The sequence below is a fragment of the Vanacampus margaritifer genome, chromosome 2, assembly GCF_051991255.1.
Source record: "Vanacampus margaritifer isolate UIUO_Vmar chromosome 2, RoL_Vmar_1.0, whole genome shotgun sequence".
Taxonomy (NCBI): domain Eukaryota; kingdom Metazoa; phylum Chordata; class Actinopteri; order Syngnathiformes; family Syngnathidae; genus Vanacampus; species Vanacampus margaritifer.
This window is the reverse complement of record NC_135433.1, coordinates 44019595-44046767: the sequence shown is the minus strand read 5'-3', so window position 1 is coordinate 44046767 and position 27173 is coordinate 44019595. Positions and strand designations below refer to the sequence as shown.

Sequence of the window (27173 nt, the reverse complement as noted above, 5' to 3'; positions counted from 1 at the left end):
TGCTTTGCAGCATCTGCACTGGGCTCTTGTGGGTTGCAGCCTGACAGCTTGTCTCCACCAAGGCTTGGTAATGAGAAAGGCTGTGTTCATTCTGTCTACACGTCTCAGACGCTGTTGTTTTTTTGGAAGCTCGCACACGCTGCGGTTTTTCTTTAGCTAAGTTTGACGTTGATAGCCAGCAAAAGCAGCAACATTCAGACGCTTATTTGGAGTTAGAAGTTAAGTTGCCTTTTCGAGGGCTCTATTGCATATAAATAAGTTATATTCCATGTTTCAACATTACATTAAGCAGGCAATAATGTTGCAGTGTTGACACAGTGGCTGCTCTGTGTTCCAAGCAAAAATAAATCATTTGTCAGAATTTACAAGGAATCACTACTTCCTAATTTGCTTACACATCCCAGCACTGACCAGACCCACGCAGAGAAAGTGTTCCACAGTACATCCACCCAGTATTGCATAATTATGCAGTGATGCAATCAAACGCATAAAGTATCTTAGATTTCATAACTTTACTGGCTTGGTTGCAAAAAATAGGAAGGTATTTTACAGTAGGCAGTAGCAGCACACAAGGATAATACCATCAAAAAATCTAAAATATCTCTACCGTTTAATTAGCAGTGTATGTGGCAACTGTACATGAAAAATACGCCAAAGTGTGCATGACTATATACTCAGAAGTGTGGGGTGGGGGAAAGTCAGCAAAAATAGTCAGCTGGGCAAAAACTTCACCAACATACAGCAGCTATACATAAACAATACAGAATCATTTAAACTTTTCTCCACTTCTGGATAACATTCATAGTGACTTGGAACGCTGGAATAATCTCCCTATTTCTTTAATAGGACGAATAGCCACCGTTAAAATGAAGGTTTTACCTAAAATAAACTATTTTTTCTCAATGATTCCATTTAAACCTACGGCTAACTGGTTCCAGTTGTTGGACTCAGCCGTTACAAAATTTTACTGGAATAAAAAAAAAGCAAAGATTAGTCTATCTACTCTTCAGAAAAGTAAATCCAAAGGTGGCCTAGAGGCACCAAATTTTATGTACTACTATATAGCTAACCAGCTACAATATATCGTTCTATGGGCGCAACCCAACAGAGATACTAACTGTTGGTTGGAACTAGAACAAAAGGATTGTAATAACCTCAGACTTCTAGATTTACTCTTTATTACAACATCAATTAAGCGACATAATTGTTTTAAAAACTCAATGATTTCCGCCACCCTGACTGCTTGGTGGAAGGCATTAGAAATGACAAAAGCCCAAGTGGAGCCCTGTGGGCTCTCTCCCCTATGGCATAACCCTGACTTTCGAATTAACAACCAATCGTTTTATTTAGGTGTGTGGGAGCAGAAAGGAATTACACAGCTCCACCATCTCTTCTCAGATAATATGTTTATATTATATACATCCTTGCTCCAAAAATACAAAATAACAAACGGAAATTTTTTACATTATCTGCAAGTTAAAAATATGATAAAGAAACAAATTCCAACACTTCAGGGTACACTCCAACCGCCTGGTTTAGCTGAAGATATTACCAAGCTTTCTACGACAACAACAAAAAACTTTCAAAAATATATAAGTTACTTTCATATACGGATAAAATGTCTTTACCCATCTCGAAATGGGAGACAGACTTGTCTATAGCACCGGAATATGACTTTTGGATTCAAGTTTGTGAAAACGCATTTAAAATGACAAAACACACAAATTTACAACTTATCCAATATAAAATTATCCATAGAACATACATTACTCAATATATGATGAAGAAAATGGGACTCTCCGACTCCGACATTTGTCTCCAGTGTTTACAAAACACGACAGACACTTATTTTCATGCTTTATGGTTATGCACTCCGGTTATGTATTTCTGGACTGAAGTCTTAGAAAAACTTTCCGCTATCTTGGACTATAGGATACCTTTATCTCCAAACTTGTGTTTGCTAGGTGACCTAACAACAACTGACTTACCACACAAACAATTTCAATCTACACTTGTAGCCCTTACTATCGCAAAAAAAAACAATTCTTGTTAACTGGAAAAATAAACAAACTCTGAATATCGACCAATGGTCTAACCTCCTCATAAATCACATTTTAATGGAAAAAATATCGGCCTCAAATATCAAAATTCATGCGGCTTGGGTGGGGGGGGGTGGTGGTGGGGGTGCTGGGGTGGGGGGGTGTCTGGGGATTTGGGGACCTGGGGGCGGTTGGGGCTGGGTTGGGGTGGATGGCGGGGGTGGAAGGGGGCGGGGGGTCGTGGGGGGAGTGGGGGTTGTGGGCCGGTGGGGTGCCTGGTGGGCCTGCAGTGCCCCGTCCTGCTGCGTTGGGTTGGGGGCGCGGGCCGCGTTGGGGTGGGGGGCGCTCCTGCTCCTGGGTTTGCTCTCCGGCCGGTGGCCCCTGCGGGGCCCGGGGGTCGTCCTTTGGCGCTGCCGCGGCCTGGGGGGCCCTGAGGTGTTGCGCTTGCTCTGTCCTGGCGGGGGTCGACGGCTCCCCTCTTTGGTGGAGACTTTCATGCATGATCCAACAGATCCACCACACCAGCATCTATCGAAACTCAGACACAATTTGTTTCTCCCTCAGGTCATTGATTCGGTGGAGGCGGGTGTCTGTGGATCTCACTCTGCTTCGTCTGTCTTTTCTACCTTTCCTCAGTTTCTCCTTCGGGCCCTTGAGGTCTCCCTGATTTGTTGGAATTTAGATGTCTCTGGGGTTGGTGAAGGACTCTGGTTAGTAGCCCGGTGGGTGGTGTCTGGTCGGTGCTGGGCTTCGCTTTTCTTTCTTTTCTTTGGTCCCTCTTCGGGTCTCCTGGCGGCCCCACGACTCTGGCTGGATTTTGAAGTGTTCGGTTTAGGTGAACGGTATGGGAATTCTTTTTTTTTTTTTACACGCACGCACGCACACACACACACACACACACACACACACATACCAAAAAAATAAAAAATAAAAAATAATAATAATAAAAAAAAAATAAAAAAAGGGAGAACAATGATGATGACATGTCAAATGATCAATACTGAGCTCTCCCAAAAAAAATAAAATAAAAATAAATAAACAATACAGAATAAAATGTGATACCAGGTATCATATATACAGGTGCTTATCAAAAAATTACAATATCCTCAAAAAGTTGAATGATTTCCGTAATTTCATTCAAAAAGTCAAACTTCCATAGATGATAGATTCAAGGTCCACAATTTAAGTGATTTCAAGTATGAATTTGTTTATCTTTAAATTTTTTGAGCTTCCAGCTCATAAAACCCACAAAAACAGGATATCCCCCAAAAAATTACAATACTATGAAGAAATCACCATGCATACTTCTCAGTCTTTCGCATGGGGAAAAAAAGGATGGATGGATGGTATTGGTATTGCCTGGGGGCCCTGGAAGCCCAAGTTTTCTTGATGCTTGCTGTCAGCTCTTTGTTTTTGGATATGGGTGCCCTCATTTCCCAACCAACTACTGAGATTGACATATCATTTTGAAAATATCATCCATCCATCCTTTTTTTTTCATGCAAAACACTGGAAAGTATGCATGGTGATTACTTCACAGTATTCAAATTTTTTTGACATCCTGTTTTTGTGAGTTTTATGAGAAATAATGTCCAGATAAACAAATAAATACTTGAAATCACTTAAATTGTGGGCCCCGAATCTATAATCTATGACATTTTGACTTTTTGAATGGAATTATTCAACTTTTCGAGGATATTCAAATTTTTTGACGAGCACCTGTATACCGTATATGGAGAAGGAAACGTGGACGAAAGCAGCAATAGTCAGCAGCACTGTATATGTAAAGTAGCAAAAAAAACAATGATTCTGTCAATACAGTATATAAAAGTGGCAGCTGGTCATAGAGGGTGCTAGGGTGCCACCCCACCACACACTGTGGTCACCACATGACTTTCCTTGAAGACAAAAACATTTTTTTTAAGTAAAATTATTATTTGGCTAACACAATATTGAGTCATTTTTCCACAAGTTTAGTCGAGAAGGTTTCTTACATTCTTCACTACATTGAAATTGTGATGATCAATGATCACGTAATGAGTCACCAAAAATGTCACCATCTGGGATTTTCGCCCCACCAACTCATAAAACAAAACAATTTTTTCCCCCTACTGAGTGGAAAGTCACTTACGAATCGCTTACAGTTGATTGGTTGCTGTGAAAGAAAGACTTTTATGATCTTTGCCCAAATGGGCGGCAGATTGCAACCTGCTCCAGACATTGTATTTAGACTGGAACGAAAACAAGTGTGCGACTGAGGTGGACTTTCAGCCTTAAATCAAGGAGCTTCACAAAAAATATGACATTAACCAATTAGGATTTAGGAATTCCAATTATTTTCATAAAGGACACATCCAAAACCATCCATCTGTTTATATATGGCGTCTTGCCCTCAATATGGTCACAGTTAAGATGAACCCTAGCCCAGCTAGACCCTGGACTGGTCACCAATCACACAAATTGCGAGAGAATTATTCACACCACACCATCACTGACTATGACTATGACAAAAAATAATTTATGAAAATCATTTTTTTTAAAGTAGTCCACAACATACAATTGACTGTTTAAACTGCTCAAATCGCATAACGTCTGTCTGCTGAATTTTAGAAATCCTGCTGCTAATTCCGTTCACGAGCCTGTGAGTAATATTTGGCCTTCTTTGTAGCAGCGCAAGCTATGGAAAATTGCTATCTGGCTGTCACATCTTTTGGAGATTAACACAATAGGGCAAGACACAAGTGAAAGTGGAAAAAACTGCTGTCTTAGAATAAAATCCGCAGCAGGTGATGATATTGGCGAGAGAACGATGAGCAGGTGAATACTGTATTATAAGGTCAGCATTATGGCTGGATTTACACTGCATGGTTCAAATGACACAATTCCATTGCTTTCTTCTCAAGCGGCACAAATCGGATGTTTTCGGAATCACGCATCTTCCAGTTGTGGATAAAGTAAAAGATCTGATACGGATTGAATATCTGCTAATGTGATTGTAGTTTAAAGGGGAACTAAACACAAACATTTTCTTTCCAGTAATATGTTCTGTTTCTCAACTAATAATTTTTGTGAAATAAGAATTAAACAGATTAATTTATATCCATTTTAGGAGAGCGGCCATTTTGGTCTTTTAACGCCCTCTTTTGTACAATGAAATTGACGAACAACACAGCTCACCTGATTTCTGAATTTGGTCTTACAACACATGTCCGCTGTGCGTATTCTTTGTCCTGTGCTTACTGAGTCACTTAGTTGATAAACTCTCCATTTTGAATGTCTATATTATATAATCAATAACGTAAATACAGTTTGAACATCTCGGAACTCGTACAAATCGGACTTCAACATAAAAAATCGGAGTAAAAAATGCCTCTGAGTTTGAACTAATTTTCGGAGTTCGAACACCCAAGCAAAGCAAGCTAAGCTGATCGTAGTTTGAAAAGGGGTAGCCGAGTGAAGCCGAGCAATGCCGAATGCTCACGTTGCGGTAGTTGAGACGATGCACTGCTCATTTCCAATCAGATCGTGAATACTCCCGGAGGTGTTCCATACTCGCGAGTGCATTTTGATTTTTCCACGACAATTTTTTTCCACAAATTGCCATACAGTGCTACAAACTACAGTGGAATTAGGATTAAAGAATATCGCGCCATTGTAACTACCGTGGCTACTTCTGTAAATACTGGCACGAGGAAACCCCCCTTAGCTGTTCGACAACGTGCCTAACGTTAAACAACACAAGCAAGGACCGCTTAGTAGTCTAACAATATGCCCAATGTAAAATACACAAACTCAGCACTGAACTAAAGCAAGCATTAACATAGCATTTATCATCCACTCATGCCATCACACCACAACAAAAAAGGTAAGGTATTTTTTATTGTTTAAATACGGTACAGGGTGTAAATGTAAAAAAAACATAAATCAAAATTAAAATAGGAATTTTCTGTTTTTGGGAACGGATTAATTGCATTTACATTATTTCCTATGGGGGAAAAAGTTTCGGAGGTTGAGCAATTCAGACTTTGAACACTTCGCAGGAACGAATTGTGTTCAAACTCCGAGTTACCACTGTACACTATATTAGAGTTGTGTCTATCATTTAGTCAAACTAAATAATTGCTGAGGGTGGCCAATGAAGTAATGTGGAGGTTACCCTTATTTAAATCAATAGGTGGCAAAAGAGTTAGCCCCGGCCAATAAACAACTCTAACGTTTAATTTGTTATTTAAGTATTGTTTGATGTGTTGTCACCATGGCACCCCATGTTGATGTGTGGATTCATTTACGTCAAATTTGGGTGTTTGTGGGTTAATTTATATGCACTAATATAAGCCCACACGAGATGTAAATGCAAATCAAGAAATTAGCATTAGATTGGAATCAAGCACTTGGACTTGCAATCTAGCGCATAATAAGGTCATTTCCTACTATGGATCTTACACTATTACACTGACATAACGAGAAAGTGTTGCCACTATATTTCTAGTGCACATATTGTGGGGTTTGAGCTTTGCTTGTTTCCTGTAGAATGTGCAGCATCTCTGCATGATTGAATGGGAGTAATGAAGGTTCCATGGAATGTGATCTCTAGCCCTCAGCAGAAAACGTTCGGGAGGTCAAGTTGCTTTTATCCAGCGTACAGAACAATCTCAAGGTCTCGACTACTCTGAGCGTTGGGGAGGCTCGAATGAATGAAAGTGTGAGCCAAAGTTTTCAAATCATTTTAAAATGTTTGCACAAAGTCCAAGTCAAAAATTGTTTTGGAAATTAACTATTTTGGGGAGGTAGTTGGTATAGTAGACTGAAGTTCACTGAAATTGTTTGAAGGGCGAACGTTGAGTGAGAATGGTAGTTATGATTACTATTTTGTGAAAATTTATTTTGTTATAATAACAAAAGCTGTACTTTGTATTTGCATGAGGCAGTCATGCCACACCGTAATTCTTTATCCTTTGAGAGAGATTGCGAAACCTGTGAATTGTTTTAAGATGTAACCCCATTCAATAACGCCTACAATTTCCTTTAACATCCCTCATTGTCGTGGTGGCTCCGTGGATCAAGAAAAATGCTCTATATGGACCGTATTAATCCAGTTCCTATTCTTGTAAACTGATGATTTTTATGATACAACTGACAGCTCGCATGACGACTCAAACTAACAAGTGAAGCTGATAGGAATCACATCTCACCAACAATAACCATTTTTTTTTTACGAATGATCCCTGTTCTCCATGCATAAAAGTCTTTTTATCATTCGAAAGGAGGGTGCTGACTTTGGCTCTGTGTCAAAGCCTTTAGCTTACATAAGAGATTTTTAAAAAAAAAAGCTTGGCACGGTGCGCCGGACAGGGTCTAACCAAGCATGTCTTTATTACTCTGTTACCAAAGACCATTAGCTTACAGCCGCCTTGGCTGATGCTCTTGGGCTCTGTTGTAAGGAGGACAAAAAATTAAAATAAATAGATAAAAGTGAAAATAAAAATAAATATAAAAAATTAGGGTATCAAAATGAGTGTGTTAATTTTGAGTTAATTTAAAGTTAAAACGCCGTAATGAAATGTTATTCGAATGAGGGGGCGATCCGAAGTGTGTCTTGGTTTGAACTATTCGCCTATTGGTTGATCGACATGTCAATCTATCTCAGACCTTGCCCGTTCCACAGCAAGGGAGAATTCACACACACGAAAGAAACAATTGGCGTGAGTTGCACACAGATTTTCACTTTTCAGCAAGCTCTGCATAAGGCTGATAACGATCCTGTTAATTGGAATCAGCTGCAGGTCGAGTAGGGAAACCTCTCAAACCTTTGCTCATCTGAGGATTGCTTGTAAAATTATGATTGTTTATGTTTTGATTTGGGCCATCTGACTAATTGGTCTGACATTACTCATATTTTTTTTTACTTTACAAGATCATCTCGTGGGCCGAATTAAACCCCTTTCAGGCCTGATCCGGCTTTATGTATTTATTTTTGCAGTTATTTTCACATTTATTTTTATATTTATTTGTATTTTTTGAATCTCATTTTTTTTTTTGTTTTTTTTTTAACTTTTATTTATTTTTGTATACCTGTAATATTTTTTTGTTTTTATTTCCATTTATATTTATTTTAAATTTTTGGTCCTCCATGGTGTTGGTTATTCTACGTCGTTTATTATCTGCAATAGGGGCTGCGTGTGTTCCATTAATCTCTAATAATTGTATGCTGCCTAATGATGAACAATGTCTCCCTTCCTAGTGTATATATGCCAATACTGTAGGTAGTTCCAAGGGGTTACGCTAATAGCATTAGATAGTATAGCATTGTTGGTAACGTGCTAATGTCAGCAACACAACTTTGGAGGTTCCACTGTACATCTCTTGGACAGTCATGTACTGCCGATATACAATTGTGCTACAATAGCCATATTACCGTAAACACGCATCAGACACTATTATCCAAATTACCAAGCCTTCACAAACTAAATGACCTCACTCGAAACTGAACACCATCCTCTGGTTGTCTTAATTAACGCAAATGCGCTGTATCAACAAACATTAAGCGACTAAACTGCACTTGAAACGCATGCAAATGAAGAGAATTGCGGCAAAATATTAATAATTAGTTGGGAAGGGCCTCCCCCTGATGTGCCTCGCAGCTTTCACAGCAAGACTGCCTTCATAATGATTTATGTGGTTTGTTAATGTTTACGTGAGTGTGATTTACATATCAATGTGAAATAAAGGCATATGCCTGGCGGCTATACTTGTCTTTGCTAGTATGACTGCGTGCTAATTGTTCATATAGAACAAGCTGTACAAGAATTAGGTCAAATGTAATGAGGTAAATAAAACAGCTTGTTGTGATTACTTCCCTATTGTTTACTGCAGTAAGATTTTTCATTGTCACTAAAATTATTATGACATTTCCTCCAGTAATGGACATCTCTTTACTACCTCGTTTACCGCCAAAAACGTCAATTGACGTTAAAGGCACGGCCACTGTATACAGCCAATAACGTCAATTGACGTCAACTACGTTGTTTTGTTTTCTCAATGGACAGTGCAACGCCTTGTACAGCGCTCCTTTTGTGAATGGGTGTAAAAATTATATATCACAAAACAGACACTAACTATGTACATTGTAGCTCTTTTCAATGGGCTCCCGGTAGTATCAAATTACAAGAAAACATGGCAGATCTTAGGAAAACGTATTCAAGGATGACGTGAAAATCAAAGCCTTTGTCACACTAAATTTGATTCAGAGTGTCACTAAACAAAAAAAAATAGTGACAAAGTCACTGTTGTGCAGAAAATATATGTTTTCACAAAAAGCTTGTTTTCTCCTTATTTTTTTCCCATTTTCGCTCGATGTCACTCAAATTACCTATTTTCAAATGGTGATTACTAAAGAGAATAAGGTAGAAACATACTTTTTCAAATGAAAGAATGGAATGTGATCTTTCATGTGGTATCCACCATGTTTATGTAGTCATAGCACACAATATTCTGTTTGCCTTGAAAGGTGAGTTAAAATGTTCAAAATCAGCTGGCACTGTCGGGGTTTTTTTTTTTGGATAACATTTGGCAGTAAAAGAGTTACAGTAGACAAGGAAGACCCTATTTCGATTGGCCTGGCCTCAAGATACTTAAATAATACTCAAAAGCCTCGTTTCCACCGACGATATCTAACCTACTTTACTCGACTCTGCTCTGCTCTACTTGGCTCTACACCAAAAAGCAGTGCGTCTCCACTGCCACGGCCACCACCCGGGACCCCCTCCTCACCTTGCCAGTGATGTCATGCTAAAGCGACCGCAGCTAGCGTGGACTGCGCACAGGCAAAAACAATTGCTTTGTGCCCGTTTATTTCAGCCTGAAGACATCGAATGAATATTACAGCAACCAGAAGACTGCATTCAATAATGTTAAAAAGGTTTGCACCTCCACAAAAGCCCAAGCATTCATCTGTTTGGAAGCCATTGTTGTCCTCTCGTCATCGTTAATGGCAGCTGTTTTCTCGGGGTGGTGGTTTACGCAGCTGCACATTGATGACGACAACCAATCATTGGCCTCCAAAATAATTACGTCATGTTTTGGAACTGGGCTACTTTTTTTTTTTTTTACCGCAAAGGAGCAGGTACCATAAAAAGTGAGTAGAGTAGAGCCGGGTAGATTTGTTGGTGGAGACGGGGCTTTTGCAGAGTAGATTTAAGTAGATACTGGCGGTGGTTATGAGGTTAAAGTTTACTCAAAAATGCCAAACATTATAATTATTTTTACATATGCCTCCTCTATATGAGTAGAAAATAAAACAAAAACTCTTATTTGAAGTCTTACTTGACAGATGAATGGCATAATGTTGTAAGCCCGATCTTTTTTTTTTTTTACCCAATATCTCTTCTCTTATTATTGGGGGGTATCAAACCTGATTATGGGCCTCCTACACACTATTTTTTTTCATATATATAACAATAATAACACACATACACAAGAACCGCCTTTTTTCCCGCTACACCCTTTGCACTCGACTTGACAGTCCACAGTCTACCAGTAACAACACTCCGCCTCCCATTAGTTGCACAAAATGTCCGTCAAATTCAACACATGCTAATTGGTCCCATGAAAAACAAGGAAAACGAGACATTTCCAACACCTGCGGACGCCCGGACAGGATGTAAAATAGTGGACATACCTCCCTCAAATAGACACCTCACATTGTGGCATCTTGTGTCAGGGAACTATTATTGAAGGGAGAGGAAGACTTTCATTTATTCAGTCTGAAGGCCTTTGCACACTGCACTTTCTCTGGGTGTTCTCCGGGGGGCAACGTGCAAGGATGACAGCGTCCCGATGCAAGCTTGCCCATAATTGCAAGTTCTTGCATCGCAGTCAACCAGGAAGTAACAAGAAGGCATTTCCCACTGTTAGGTCCGGCGCTGTTAGCACTCTGAAATCACTCTGCCAGTCCCATTGGATGCACATTGTAACGTCGCTGTGAACTCGGCGGTCTGGAATCGAATATTTTTCATTTTGAGTGCACGGCACCTCGCAGCTCGTACACAATGAAAGAGTTTGTCGACGGCAAGTTGCTAAGTGCAGCGAGAAAGGGCCTTAATATAAAAGTGAAGTTTTACTTTGGGCACAGGGGACTGTGGATAAAATCCCGGCCAGGGTGAACGTTACTCGCTGTTTATCGTGGGTTACTCAAGAAGGTCATCTGGCATATTAACTGTGCTAAACATGTTAACATGCGGCAACCCCCGCTTGACAGAGATTAAGCAAGAGATTAAGCTGGAAGTCGGAACAAAATTCAGAAAAAATAACAACTCAATTTTCACTTTATTATTAGTCAAAAAATACATTCCTCCATCTGCAGATGAGTAAATAAATGTCCCCGGCCACTACGGTCAGTTCACCTTGGCTGTGTTATGGAGAGTGAAACAAAGGGAGTGGAACAAATTGTAGGATAAATATTAACATGCATGGAAACCAAGTGAAAGAGTAAAAGTAACCTCTAAGGGTACTGACCTTTCAGCACAACTTTGTACACGAGAAGCGTCCTTGTGTGTGACATTTCAAATCATTTCCAGTCTCGAATTGATTTATTTTCATTAGAGTTGTGCCGATGCAATCACATGATCGGAAATCAAGCGATCACGATTTTTTTTAATTGACATCAGCTGAAAAAGATCAGATTTCTTATTTTCTGAATTTTTAAAAATGAAGCCCAAAAAATGTCTTTACAATAAAATGCTAAATTGAATACATTGATATCTCCGCTGCGTTTTCATGTTATTTTCTGTCTCGATGGCGAAAATGCCACCGATAAGGCTCGGAGAAGCGCTACATGCACATTTCAATGGTAAGAATGCGCAGAATGTCAGCTATATTTGTTCATCAACTACGATGCGTAGCAAGTGCTAAAAAGACACAACTTCTGCTCTCTGATTGGTTCTTTCCACTGTCTCTTTGGTTAGGTTTGCCCCCGCCTCGGAAATGCACTTGATGGCGACTGTGTCCAGACTCAATCACTAATACAGCGATGAATCTAGTTTCCAGGTTAGTTCTATGTGCCCCCACTAGTCTAAAAAGTAATTTTGATTAATATTGTGCTTGTGGAATATGAATTAAGCAGCAAAAACCACCTCTCAAGGGGCAGCCATTTTGCCACTTGCTGTCGGCTGAAAATAACATCACAGTTGCTCAGGGCTCAGGTGATGACTAATCACAAAAGAGGCCCGGGTCGGATTTGAAAAGAAAATAATAATAATAATTGTACTGTTCACACTGCATGGGAAAAAAATCGGATACATGCCACATATATTGGCCAAAATAAATGATCTGAATTGAGCTGCAGCGTGAACATAGCATAATGCTATGTTCACGCTGCAGCTCAATTCAGATCATCCTATGTTCAAACCGAACACAAAATCAACTCACCAAATACGTCAACTTGCTTGCTCCCCATTCTCCAAGTCTGCTCCTTTTTGGTCATGAGCCAGCATTGGAAGCTGGCTGTAATGGATATCTCCTGGTCCAGACTGAAATGGTATGCGCACATTTGGCTCCTTAGTCGACCTCTCCTGCAGCTCCCGGTGCATCTCTAAAAAAATTAATTAAAAAAAGTTAAAAAGTAGAAAATATTGTTTTTACATATGTATTTTCATTTTTAGATAAAATATTATTTGAATGAATTAACAATTTTGATTTAAAAATAAATAAATCATTAAATATTCAAAACATGCCAGAGTCCAAATTTATAAGTTGCCAAAAAGAGACAAAAAGGTAGATGAAAAAGTTTTTAAAAAATAACTAAAATTGTCCAAAAAGTGACCATAAAATGTCCAAAAAGGAAGAAGAAAAACATAAAATTACCTTATGCACACAAAATTGCAAAAAAAAAGTCAACAAAGAAAACGTTCAAAAAGTAACTATAAAATGTCCCAAAACAAAAGAAACCCCGTTACGTGCCAAAAATTGCCAAAAACGTCAGAAAGTTTACAGAAAGACAAAAAAATCGAAAAAAGTATGAAAAACAAAAGTATATTTAAAAAAAAAAAAACAGGAATGGAAGACAGAAAGTAAAAAAAAAAAAAAAAGAATCTCAAAAATATTGGATGTTGCATATCTTTTGTTATGGTGCAGCTCTTGGGCTCTCAGACTAACACTGACGCAGTTTCGGTCATCGCAATGTTCAAAGGTTTTGCGGCTCCAGGCAGATTTCTGGCTATTTATTTGGCCTAAAATGGCTCTTTTGACAAGAAAGGTGACCCCTTTTGTAGACAAACACATTCATATTCACACATATGTTCAATTAGTCTTCATTGAAGACCTAAAATGCATGTTTTAGGAGTGAGAGGATGCTGTCCCACACATAATTCTTAAAAATTACTATTTTCTGACCAGTTAGGTATACACTAATATAGTCATTATCCAAATATTCCAAAATGGTGCCACTAATAATGAGCGTGCACTGTGCACCGTCAAGCTACTCCATCAGCTGTAACTGCTAAGACGTACATGTTACCTCGGAATTTTGATGACCTGGACTTGTGTGACCGAAACAAATGATTCAGCCACATAGCTGTAAAGCAGTGGTGTCCAAACTCGGTCCTCGGGGGCCGGTAGTCCTGCAGGTTTTGGAGGTTTCCCTGCTCCAACGCACCTGTTTCAATCAACAGGATTGTTATCAGGCTTAGTAGAGCTTGCTGATGAGCTTCAGCTGTGTTGGAGGAGAGAAATATCCAAAACCTGCGGGACTACCGGCCCCCGAGGACCGAGTTTGGACACCACTGCTGTAAAGGAAAACACACGATGCGTTTTATTATCATGTTCCATTGTGTAAGTGCATTATAACAAACCCTATTCCACTCCTAAAAACGAAGTAAAGTAAACGCAAACTCCCGTTTTCTATTTCTTTGGTGGAAGAACAAAATATTTCACCACAAGCATTCCACTTCGAAGCTACTGAGCGATGTTAATATTCAAACATCTATTTGGCTTGACGTATGAAAGATTGCGCATACTGACGCATGTCAACATACCGGTGCATGTGAAATAAAACACGCCCTAAGTATAAAATAAACGTTTAGTTAGCGTCACAGACCCGCGTGTTTTTATATGAGCTCACTTATCGACTAAATCAGAGGGTTTAGGAGGACACATTTATCCACGAAATGGTGGTCGTGATCGCCGACATAAAGGTGATTTCATATGCTTACGTAACCACGCATACGGCCTTTAGCACATCAGGCTAGCGAATTAGAACGGTTGCTTTACCTTTACAATTGTGTTATAGCTTCACTTTGGGTAAACAATAAAAAAAAATAAAAACTTTTGAAGGACTCACAAATTTAAATAGGAGCGTCAACATACCTACAGGAGAAGAACGCTGTGAGTATGACTAGTTCAGGGACACTGTGGAATTTTATCAACGCTAAAACACTATAAACACCTACATATTACACACTTGATACACGGCGCCCAATCACGTTCATACGTTTAGTGGTCACATTTTAAGCACAGGTTGATCTTTCCTAACTCGGCTCATGTTTATCAGTCCAATAATGGTTATTTTCACCAAAGAATTTCTGAATTCTAACTCTCAAACAGTACCATAACGCACCAGAAGTTGTTCAAATGACTCATTTGATTTTACCAAGAAAAAAATGGATGCAAGTACAGTAATGTTTACATAAGATGAGCAAATAAACGTACTTTCATAAAATAATGATTTGCTTGCTTTTAGTCCAGCGGTCCTCAAACATTTTGACACCAAATACCACCTAAAAAAGTACTTAGCTCTTGAAGTACCACCATCGTGACCAACTGGTCCAGGTGTTCATGATTCATCAAAAGACAAGCCATAAATTTTACCCGTAAAAAATATAATATTTTATATTCTAAGTGAGTGGCATGCATGCTGTGAACATTAATGCTTAAAACTGTACAAGTGATTCAATTGAAATGTATTGCACACAAAAGTATAATAAATGGTACTCAAATAGTTGCGTCTTAGATTAAACACAAATGTATATTGTGTTATATTGTGAACGTTAAATTTAACTGCACACAGTGATTCTTTTGCTTGTCAATAGAGGGAGCCCACGCACCACTACTATATCATAATTGAAGTATTTTGCAAAAGTTGTGTTCCACCCAAACACTTGCAGAGTTTGTCACCAGGAGAAACTACACTACACTCTTTCAAGTAAAAGCTGGACAGCACACAAACCTCTTGACATGCCAATGAGCCTCTTTGACTCAACTTGTAGTCAGTCACAGTGTTACTGTAAAAAAGCCCTGACTCCTCCCAACTTGTGCAGGCATTATAACTCCTGAGAGGTGATGCCAGGCGTGCAATCCCAGGGTACCATTGGCGGTTCACAATCAGCTATCAGGTCCACACAGCCTCCTTCTTCAGTGTAAGTACTGCACCACTGTATGTTACTGATTTATTTAAATCATATTTATCAATATTTAACTGAAAACAACCTTTACACTTCCTGTATGAAAATATATTGATGTTTTGAAAAATTATTGATGTTTTCTATCGTATGTTATGATTCAGCATTGATTCCAATATACCTGTGTATATTGCTCTGATGACACAAAATTCATTTTATGTATAATCTCCCCCGAGTGCTTTCAAGGCAAGGAAACTTTATAAGGCACAATGTACTATACACAGCCAAAAAGTGCAACAACTAAAAGCGTTTACTGTACAAACAGAATAACAAAACACATTCAAAAGCGATATTGACACCATTTAAACACATTTACAAACAAAATATTTAGAGACATTTCAAAGCAAAGGACATAAATAGAAGTAGCTTTCTGAAATTACTAAAATACCATTACTGTATGGTGAAATTGATTTAAAAAATGCTGTATTAAAAGACCTTGCTTAGTCAAAGAAATGGAGAAATATCATTTTTAACCTGGATTTAAAAATATTTCCTACTTCAACATGCCTTAACGCAAAAAAACAAAATATTGGCCATAACTGCTTTTCATTTAACCTTTTCATGGTAAAATTGTTTCCTTCATCAGTTGCATCCATATTTTAATGTATCTAAAGTTGTAAAGTATAATCGTGCAGAATTTGAGCAATTTCAGTGAAGGCCAGATTAACGGATGTCTCTGAAAGACCTCTTGGGCTGCCACTGCACTGTAGAAGAAGTAGTAGAAGCAGCATAAGAAGACCGTCTTCTGGCTTTAAGGCAAAGCAAGCACAAAGGGAAAAAAACTACGGTCGTACAGTATTTTGTTTTGAAAAGAAGATCAGATAAAGATTTTCCAATCCCCAATTTTTTTACCTAACGGGAGATGATACGTTCCCGTTCAACTGAGACAGCAACACTGCCTCCTAGTGGACAAAGTAGGGCCGTGCCTTTAGTTTTCACACGTGAATGTTTCAAACCTGTCTTGAAAACGGTGACATTTGTCTCAAAAATAAAATTTGCGCGCCGGCTGATCCACAAACCCACATTCAACAACTCACAAATTGAATATTTACAAATTATTATTGTAGAACTGTCTGTAATGTGAACTACATTTTGTTTTGTTTACAAATTATGTGCCAATTTAATTTACTTACAGTAAGTAACAGATGAATTCTTGTAGTGCATAATTTTGTGTTTACACATATATTTAAATTTTCTTATTTGTGTACATATCTTTTAGTCGAGCCAATTACCTAATGCCCATGATGTACTATTATTATAGGGAGTAAGGAGAATCATGAATGAATGGTTTGCACCTGTGTGTGCGGGGTCTTGTTGTTGAATGTCAGGACCGGGACGCCTCAACGGTTTACGACCTACTACTAATGCTAACTACTACTAGTGCTACTACTAATCACGCTAACGCTAACGGCGGGCACAAATACTGCTACTCCGGTTAAATGTGAACAAGTATGTGAGGCAGTGTGTGAGCGTGTTGATGTGTGTGTGTGTGCAATAAACGACAGTTGAGTTGTATCCGCCGTGCTTGTCCCTTGTACCCTTCCAGAGGGAGTTAGTTAAACTAAAAGTGAGTTTAATTAAAAACTGGACAATAGTGATAAATGCAAACACAGCATTTTAAAAATCGTACAAAAAAGCATCGTTCAACCAGTAACATTCCATCGAGAAATAGAGCTAGCCATTTTTTAACACTTTAGTTTTGTCATTAAGTTGTAAAGGTAGCACACAAATGGGTTAACTGAACATGAGTATTGATTAGGGAAAGGAGAGTACCGATACCAGGTATCGGTATCGGGCCAATACCAGACTTTATTTGAAGCTAACGGTACTTGTGACAGTATTGGTCACCGTCTTGTGGTCATTTTTATCAACAGGAACTAAAAATTGGAAGAACTGAAAACTCTCATTAACTCATTCCCTGCCGTTGACGGCTATAGACGTCAAAAATTAATTTGAACTATTTCTATTAGTTTCATATTTGTTTTCCACTTTTGTTAACAAGAGTATGAAAACCTAGGAAAAATGTATCGTTCATTTAGAACAGATATAAAATTTGTGATTAATCTTGAGTTAACTATTGAAGTCATGCAATTAATTACAATTAATGCGATTTTTTTTTTAAAAAGAGAAACGATTATTAAAAATTAGGATCATCAGTTGATTATTTTTTTTAATCGGCATGTGATTAATTACAATTTTAAAAAATTAATAATTAATAATTAAAAAAGAAAAGGAAAGACTATTAAAAATTAGGGGCGTCAGACGATTACATTTTTGAATTGTAATTAATCGCATGACTTCAATAGTTAACTCACGATTAATCACAAATTTTATATCCGTTCTAAATGTGCAATAAAACAATCCTAGGTTGTCACACAAAATGTGAAACTAATAAAAATAGTTCAAATGAATTTTTGACCTCTATAGCCGTCAATGGCAGTCAATGAGTTCATTTTCTGCAATGTTAAGGAAAAGTACTATGTTAGGATATATAGGTCTGGTGGGAACCTCCACTGGTTCTTGTAACTTAATGTTCACGATATTATGCTAACAGTAATGACCAGAAGACTGCATGATGTTCTCTGTTGAACTATTACTGGATGCCAGAAAGATCGCGTACACAGCTGTGGAAGAGGAACTGCTCTATTCCAAAATAGTCGCTACTCTTATACTGTCTAGGCCGACTCCCCACATGGGCGGACGGCTCAGCCTTGCCCATGTAAGAATGATAGAAAGGCGCCAAGCAAGGATGAATAACAGCGACACAACGGCCTAGCTCAAGCCACCTATCTAATCATTAGAGTCCTAATCTAAGAGGTCTTTCTTTAAAAGGACCAGTCATTGTTTTTGGGGGGAAATTTTATGACTCAAAAGTACTGGTGGTATTGGTACTTAGAATCGATGACTACTCAAAAAGTTCTCGTACTGGTTTCAGCCTGGAAAAAAAGTGCTATCAAACATCCTTAGTATTGATTTGCCCCAAAAAATATATGAAATTTCGGAAATTGTGTCATCGGAGTTTCAGCCAGACGCCAGCAAAATATGCAAATAGATGAATGGCGCAAAGATTTACCAGCAATGTACAGGCATTTTTGAAATGTCAGCAAAAATGTTTTTTTGGTTCTTTTATGACTTTATTGGTTAAGAGAAAAAGTGACCACATCTGCTGGGTCCAAAATATACATACAGCAACATGAATTAGCAATTTTGGTGACTTAGAAAGTTTGTCAGTGAAATGAGCTTCATAACATTGCCTCTTAATTTGGATACCAATGCCCACAAACGCTACAATGGACAGTCAAGCTCCCTTTTCCCCTCTTTACTGGTAGGCCTATGCCATGTAGGCTTTAACTCATTCACTGCCATTGACGGCTATAGACGTCAAAAATTCATTTGAACTATTTCTATTACTTTAAAAAATGTGCCACTTTTGTTAACAAGAGTATGAAAACCTAGATTTTTTTTATTGTACATTTAGAACAGATATACAATTTGTGATTAATCGTGAGTTAACTAGTGAAGTCATGCGTTTAATTGCAATAAAAAAAATTAATCCCCTGACGCCCCTAATTTTTATTAATCTTTTCTCTTTTTTTAAAAAAAATCGCGTTAATTGTAATTAATTGCATGACTTCAATAGTTAACTCACGATTAATCACGAATTTTATATCTGTTCTAAATGTACAATAAAAAAAATCTAGGTTTTCATACTCTTGTTAACAAAAGTGGGAAAAATGTTAAAACGAATAGAAATAGTTCAAATTAATTTTTGACGTCTATAGCCGTCAATGGCAGTGAACGAGTTAATTATGACTGCTGGGAACTGAGCTCGGTTTTTAAGGTGAGCCACACTGGTTCTCCTGGAAGCAAGAATTTGAAATATGAATTTAAAAAAAAGAAGACACCAATGAGGACAAAGTAAAGATTTTCACTCGTGGAAAGAGCACTTTATACACTTTTCAATTAATTAATTCTTCATTCTGTTCACCACAGGAGCACAATGCTGGGAGTCGAAAATATGAAGAGCAAGGATTTCTGGAGGGCCGTAGCTGCAGAATTCCTGGCCATGCTATTATTCGTGTTTATCTGTACGGGCTCCGCCATCGACTGGAACTCGTCTAAGAAACCACCTACGGGAGTGGTACACGTACCAGACACCAAGCTCTTCATTTCAATAAGCTTCGGCTTAACCATTGCCACCTTGGTGCAATGCTTTGGCCACATCAGCGGCGCACACATCAACCCGGCTGTCACGGCGGCAATGTTCGTGACCAAGAAAGTGACCCCAATAAAGGGGCTGTTCTACTTCATGGCCCAGTTAGTGGGCGCAATCGCAGGTTCTGGGATCGTGCTTGCCGTCACACCCGCCAAACTCAGGGAGAATGGTGTGGGCGTCAGCATGGTGAGGACTCTGGATTTAACATGTGCTGTATTTTTCTTTCCTCGACAATCTTTGTGTTTGCTCAGATAGATGAAAATGTCGGTGAGGCACTCGCCCTACTCGTGGAGCTGCTCTTAACATTTCAGCTGGTCTTCACCATTTTTGCCACATGCGACTCCAAACGGACGGACCTCGGTGGATCTGCTTCCTTGGCCATCGGCCTGTCTGTAATGATTGGTCACTTGATCGGGGTGTGTATTTATTAGCCAATAGTTGTTCACTTCCATGAAGGAAGCATGCGCTCAGTTTCAATTCAACATCATTACGTAGTCTCGTCTGTTTATATACAATATGCCTGGTTTGAATCAAGGCTTTTTGACTATCCCTGCGTCCAGCGGGAGTCTCGTACCTGGCTGGCCGTTTACCGTGAGAGCAAGCCGGGGTTGCCAAATACTGTGTCAAATATTCCCCACAATGTAAACTTTACTGTGTAAAGTGTGAAGTACTTTGAGTCCCTTGTAGGTGGAAAAGCGCTAAACAAATTGAAGGCCCATTTATTTACCATTACAACAAAAACCCTGGCTTTACTTTTAATGACGACGATGCCAGGCAACATAAAAGGAATACATCCGATTCTAAAGACACTAGAGGTGTTACAATTAATCGATTAACTCATTCACTGCCATTGACGGCTATAGAGGTCAAAAATTCATTTGAACTATTTCTTTTAGTTTCACATTTTTAGTATGAAAACCTAGAAAAAAAATGTATTGTACATTTAGAACAGATTCGGGATTACTCTTGAGTTAACTAGTGAAGTTAATTACAATTTTAAAAAATGTAATCGCCTGATGCCCCTAATTAAAAAAAAAAGAAAAAAAATATTATTAAAAAATTAGGGGCGTCAGACAATAATTTTTTTTAAATTGTAATTAATCGCACGACTTCAATAGTTAACTCATGATTAATCAACATTTTTATATAATTTTCTAAATGTACATTTTTTTTCTAGGTTTTCATACTCTTGTTAACAAAAGTGGGAAAAAATTGCGAAACTAATAGCAGTAGTTCAAATTCATTTTTGATGTCTACAGCCGTCAATGGCAGTTAATGAGTTAATGGACAACTACTCGATTGTGAAATTAACCCTGTAAGGCCTGAAATATAACTATAAAATAAATGAGAAAAATTCTGATTCTTTGTAAATAGAGTATTTATTTTTTTATCAACTTTTTTAAATCAACTTCCACATATGACTTTTGATTTGTCGTCATATTTGATGCATCCTGTCACAATGCTTTAAATTCGTACATTTATAACTATATAAAAATAAACAGACGTATCAGACATATTAGTATTTCCAAAAATCAGAAAAAAACATTTCCCACTATTAAATTAATAAGTATAGGTGTCTCTCCTTTCTCAATTGGTGCGATCTTGCAAGGTTGTTGGAAAAGCCATCAGATGGATGATACTGCCCTCTAAGGGATTATCCGTGCAATGCATGTGCCAGATCATATACATCAGGGTTTTAATGGAGAAATAAATGATTATAATCACGAAAAAGAGGACTCAAAATGTCTTGTATTTAATATAGTGCTGTCAAAGTTAAAGCGTTAACTAATTAATTACAAAAAAATTATCACATTAATCATGTATTCATGCAGATTAATCACACTATTTTGACCGCAGTTGATACTTTAGCACAAGTTGTGTTTGAGCAATAAACATAACTACGTGTATTAAAGTAAAGCATTTAATAAATGTTTGCGTGTGACATTTAGAATATTTGTTCATGTCAAACTATTGGGGTCTTTTTTGTCATTTTAAATTATTCAAGTAATTGACTGATTAGAAAAAGAGGAGGATGAGCGTGTGCAGTGGATATTTTTTTTTGGAAGACGTCCTCATAACATGTCATAACATGTGCTCTTTAAATTTGGCGGGCAAAAAGATGTTGATAAAAAGCCTTTTTATGAAGCGATTAATCGTGATTAATCAAAATTCTAGGAGATCTGATTAATCTGAGCTCTAATTTTTTATGATACGTTTGGCGTTATAGAGCTAATCAGTTATTTTTGATCATTTATAATTTTTTTTAAAGACCTTGTTAAAATTGTCCGGATTCTCCATTTTCTTAGACCATTATGCCTGGTCATTACGGTAATACTTATCTGCCATTCTATGTATGCTATGTCTGGCAATTGGGTTCAAAAATAAATTAGCCAATCAGAGGAAAGAAGTTACAGACTTCATGTCTGGAGTCACTTTTGGAAAACAAACCATACTCTACTACAACCCAAAACACTCCAGTGTGTGACACTGTACTTCGGTATGCTGATTCACATTTATGTGCACATCTTTAGTTGTAGTTATCACCGCATGGGAGCTTGCCTAAACCTTGTAGATTAAAAACGGGAGCGCAGAGAAATAGACGTCCACTGAATTGCTTGAGTGAATTTTCACCTCTGAGTTTCAGCATTATTGGGTGCATTAATTAATGCCTTATATGTCTTACAGATTCCGTTCTCAGGCGCCAGCATGAACCCGGCTCGTACTTTCGGCCCGGCAGTGATCTACAATAAATTTGCGGGTCACTGGGTAAGAGATCTTGATGATGTCGTAGAGTTTGTAGCATTCTCTTGTACTTGGGATTTTAATTTGCTTGGTTGCTCTTAGTGAAAATGGTTCTCCAAGTTTTGTCTTCCATTCAGTTTCATAGAATTGCTCCTGATGCTGCGTCATCAGTAAGCCCTTTGAGGGACTTGTAGGGTGGAAAAGCACGATATAAATGAAGTACCATTTATTAACTCCAGCTGTTGACAAAACTCGCTAGACCATTCTTTACCTTTGTCTATTGTGGGCTATTGATGGTATTCATTGACGTGACGGGATGACGTCTGCTTCATATGGTGTGGCGACTTTTCATTCATTTTCATTCCCGTTGTGTTTACGCCGAATGTTATTTTCTTATTGATAAATGGCATCCCACGTTACTTGTGTAAAAAAAAAGACGTATGCGGAAGGTTTAGATCAACACTCCTTGCAGCGGTACTTGTTAAAAAGTTTGATTAATGGCATTGATAGGATTAGAAACATTTGCCGGTGTACCTGCCCGGACCGGACTACGTGGCGACATTCACGTATCCCAAAACACGGACACTCTTGCGTCTTCTGTACTTTCAACTTTTATTGGTTGCTATGTGCATTTTTTATTTGTGAATTAGAGGTGAAGAATGCCAAGTTATTTTTTATACCAAGTTAGCTCGTTCCCCGGCGGCGCTAGCTACACACATTAGCATGCTACAACAACAACATTGCTGACTCATCACTTCTTATTTTCGTAAGCTTTTTAATACAAATTCAACTTTTGAGCTGCTGGGAAAGGATAATAGAGACTTTCACTCATTCACTTCCAGCCATTTTCACTGAAGCAATCCCCTCCACTCCCGGCTGTTTTACTGAATTTTGACAGATTTCGCAAGGCCCACAGAATATTGTGTTCTATTGCTATAAAAACATACCAAAAGAAAGATTAGAGTCTCTTATTTCATCAGGAAAAAAAAAGTATATTTCTATGTTTCCATTCTGCAGCAATTAGCATTAGAATATAGCTAAGTTTCATCATTATTCACAAATCTGTATAGAACTGTGTAGAAATCAGCTTGTTTGCATCATGGCCCCGGTTGATCTCTTATACTCTGCTGCCACCTGCTGGCTGTTTTTGTAATTACTATCATTGCTTCACCCGTTCTCTGCAGTTCAGCGGCTGCATGTATGCTCGAGCATTAAAAAAAAAAAAACGTCTTTGGGACATTTAAAACATTTAAAATAGAATGTATTTATACGTTTTTGGGAGCAAATGAGTTACAGAGGGTATTTGGAGAAATTTGAAAATCAAAACTTTTGACCACTCAGATCTATTTTTAGCCAGAGCCACGGCGAGCGGGGCACATATATCACCATCGCATTTTGTTGAAATGCATTTTAACTATCTCACAATAACACTTTAATCAAAACGACGGTCAGAACACACTTTGGTAGACTTTGTAAATCTTTTCAACTTATCCTTGAAATTCTCTACAGATACACCTTTGTTAATTCACATTCCGACATTCCGTGCACCCATAAACAGCACACGTGTGGCACTTGACGTCATGCGTCTACCATCTATATCAGGGGTGCTCAAATTCGGTCCTCAAGAGCCCCCATCCAGCCTGTTTTCCATGTTTCCCTCCTGCAGCACAGCTGAATCTAATGATCAGCTAATCAGCAAGCTTTGCAGAAGCCTGATAACGATCCTGATTATGAATCAGGTGTGTTAATGGAGAGAAACATGGAAAACAGGCTGGATAGGGGCTCTCGAACACCGAACTTGAGCACCCCTGATCTATATGCTCGAGTGCAGTACATCTTGTGACCTTACAATCACAAACTTGATTGTTGAGATTTTTTGTGATTGACCAACACAACAAGTAGCACATAATTCTGAAGCGGACAGTAGTGACCACTAGTGTTAATTTCGTCAACAAAAACTGAGCAAAAATACTTTTGTCAACACAAATTTTTCACCGGACTAAAACTAGACTAGACTAAAACCTTCATTAAAACTAGGACTAAATCAGTATTTTCGGCGACTAATAAAGACTAGACAAAAATGTACTTCACTTAATAAAAAGTGGATTAAAATCTATGGACATGGTTCATGAACAAAAACGAGCCGAAAATGATATGATTTTGTAAAATCTTGTCTCTGCTAATCTGTCATGTGACACACCCCCTTTCAAATCTGCAGCTAGCTAGCTAGCGAGTGCAACACATGGGCACAGACAGGAGGTGGTTTCACGGTGAAAGGTTGAACAAAAAAAAAAGTTATATTAACGTAACATTAATCCGACGGCTATAACATTCCAGCAATAATGTTAAACCGACCGCTAACTAATGCTAGCTAACTTACGTGCTCATATCATGGAGCCATAGTAGCCACTGTAATTGTGTGTCAAGGTGTTTTTCATCAAAAAAAAAGAGAAATGTTTATGTGATATAGTTTTAGATCCGAAATGTTCAACATAATCTTATGGAGAGAAAAAATACGGGGGTTAAATGATTGTCCTGACTTAAAGTAGACTAAAATGTTGACAGTTTTTGTTGACTAAAATGTTTTCTTGGACTAAAATAAAGACTAACCAGCTAGATTTACAGTCGACTAAAAATGGACTAATTAAAAACAGGATGAGGTTGACTAACTTTGATTAAAAACTAACGTAACAAGCTAGATTTATAGTCAACTAAAAATGGACTAATTAAAAACGGGATGAGGTTGAATAACTAGCGTGATTGAAATTAGACTAAAACTGAGACTAAATTTAAAAATGGTGGATAAAATAACACTATTGACCACTCAGCGGTCAGGTCAGCGCCCTCTTCGAAGGCTGTGAAGATTTACCAACGTACAAGCGTAAAACTTTTCTCTGATACCCCTAAATACAATTCGTCACCTAATTAGTTAACAAAGTGCACCTGCGTGTTATTTACTCCTTGTATGAATAGTTGTATTGTGGTTCCGTGAAGGCCTCAATGGTTTGTTTTTTTGGGGGAAAAACGTTGTTACGTTGACATACCAGATAAAAAAAGTTAACCCAGCTTTTTTCCTCTTATGCTTCTACTCTTTCTTTCTGTATTTGTACTTTCTGGTAGTCTGGATGCCCTGTGGCACCACGCTGCGTCCGACAGGTCAGGGTTGGAACTACAACAAACCTCTTCGGTGTGTGGTGTGCTTTATTGATTATCTCGAGTACACCACACACAAGCCCATTTAACATACATTGATTCATTTTCTCATGTGTAGGGTCTTCCACAAGAAATTGGTTAAGATGTTAAAAACAGGTATATTTGTACCCCACTCTAGGTCTACTGGGTGGGGCCCATGCTGGGTGGCGTCATCGCCGCACTCGTGTATGAATTCATTTTCTGTCCGGACAGCGGCAAGCCAAGTCCAGGCCAGGTGATTCCCAAAAACCAAACAGGCACCTACAAGGACATGGAAGGTGGCTCCATGCAGCCGCTCAAGAAGAAGAGGAGGACCGAGAGAAAAGACCCGCCGCCAACGAGAGACGTGCTGTCCACCGTATGACGAGCAGATGCGCTGGAAATGGAGAGCAATCTATAAGACAGAACGTTTTTTGGCTTTCATCTCGAGTCCCCCACCCTACATCTCATTGCCTTCAAATAATTCATCCTTGAATGCGTTTTTGGTCCAAGAGGCTTTGTGCACTGAACAATTTAGATTATATGTTGCCATATAGCTTTGCGAGCTGCAGAATGACTCTGCAGTCCAAGCGAGTGTGTAATGCTGCAGTCAGACCGAACGCAAACTAGCGGCGCGTTTCCGTATATAGTCAATGCAGTTTGCTGGGTGTTTCATTTGGAGTAGGGCCGCAGCTGTTGAATATTTTGGAATTTGGATATCTACTGAAAATATTTAGATTTTTATTTTTCCCTTGGTTAAAGAAAAATGTTAATACGAAAGACAAAACACAACGACCAACTGGTTTTCAGTTTAAAATAATTTTTTTACTTAAATGTAAACTCATTGCACTTTGTTTTCATCACTAGAAACATTAGTGAGATTTTAAACAATTCCTTTCCCTTAGATTTTGGCCAATGAGACGTCGGAACAGCAGTAGCGATTTTGCCGGCTAAAACAGCACATTTGACTACGCCTGGTTTTCTAAAAAAGTGATCAGAAGGACCAACAACTGCGTCCGGCTGTCAGCATCAATGTATGCATTTATAACTATTAAACTGCCTTTGCAGTAATTCAGTGGCAATCACCAGTCTATGTGGGGCATTTGAGCGCTGCTAGCTATGCTAGCAACAGGCGCCATGCAATACAATGTCAGTGTAATTAAGTGACAGTGAAAGCAAATTAACCCGAATAGTGAAAGATGAGTCAAGTCAGCTGTTATGTGGGAACAACTTGAAAATAAATGTTTTTCAAGGCATTAATCCACATAATTTTATTTTGGTGGGCGTGCACGTAAACCGGTAACCAATGCAGATAAAAACGCCTCGAACGGAGGTACTCGAATTACCAGAGGACTCGTTCAGACCTAATTCGAAGGTCTAGAGGAGAAAATTTGCGCATAGACAGCCAATCAGTGTTGAGAATGTACCTGCTCCATCACATGCAGACAACAGACAACTAAAGACTAAAACAAAACAAAAAACAAAACAAAAACAGATGCAGTCTGTTGAAATAAAAACAATGCGGGACAATGTCTGTGGGATCGGGAGGTACTC

The 27173-nt window shown here is 38.4% G+C and overlaps 1 protein-coding gene and 1 long non-coding RNA gene across 3 annotated transcripts; one reads left to right on the top strand and one right to left on the bottom strand.

Moving 5' to 3' along the window:
* Window positions 1–2444: 2444 nt before the first annotated feature.
* LOC144044061 (uncharacterized) lies at window positions 2445–14428 on the bottom strand. 2 transcript variants are annotated; one of them, XR_013291190.1, is made up of 4 exons: window positions 14400–14428; window positions 13552–13608; window positions 12465–12627; window positions 2445–2849 (listed from the first exon to the last, which is right to left on the bottom strand). It is a non-coding gene; the product is annotated as an uncharacterized LOC144044061 (long non-coding RNA). The 2 variants fall into 2 exon arrangements; XR_013291189.1 differs by lacking the exon at window positions 14400–14428 and adding an exon at window positions 14304–14381.
* A 943-nt stretch (window positions 14429–15371) lies between these two features.
* aqp4 (aquaporin 4) lies at window positions 15372–26060 on the top strand. Its single transcript, XM_077557773.1, has 5 exons — window positions 15372–15448; window positions 19484–19892; window positions 19958–20122; window positions 22392–22472; window positions 25780–26060. Exons 1-5 carry the CDS (start codon window positions 15372–15374, stop codon window positions 26002–26004), a joined length of 957 nt encoding a protein of 318 aa, XP_077413899.1. The 3' UTR covers window positions 26005–26060.
* The last annotated feature ends 1113 nt before the right edge of the window (window positions 26061–27173 follow it).

Coding starts and splice junctions, on each gene's coding strand:
- aqp4 (XM_077557773.1), top strand. CDS start 15,372: ATGCCAGGCGTGCAATCCCAGGGTACCATTGGCGGTTCACAATCAGCT. Junction 15,449..19,483: donor ACACAGCCTCCTTCTTCAGT/GTAAGTACTGCA, acceptor TGTTCACCACAG/GAGCACAATGCTGGGAGTCG. Junction 20,123..22,391: donor TGATTGGTCACTTGATCGGG/GTGTGTATTTAT, acceptor TATGTCTTACAG/ATTCCGTTCTCAGGCGCCAG.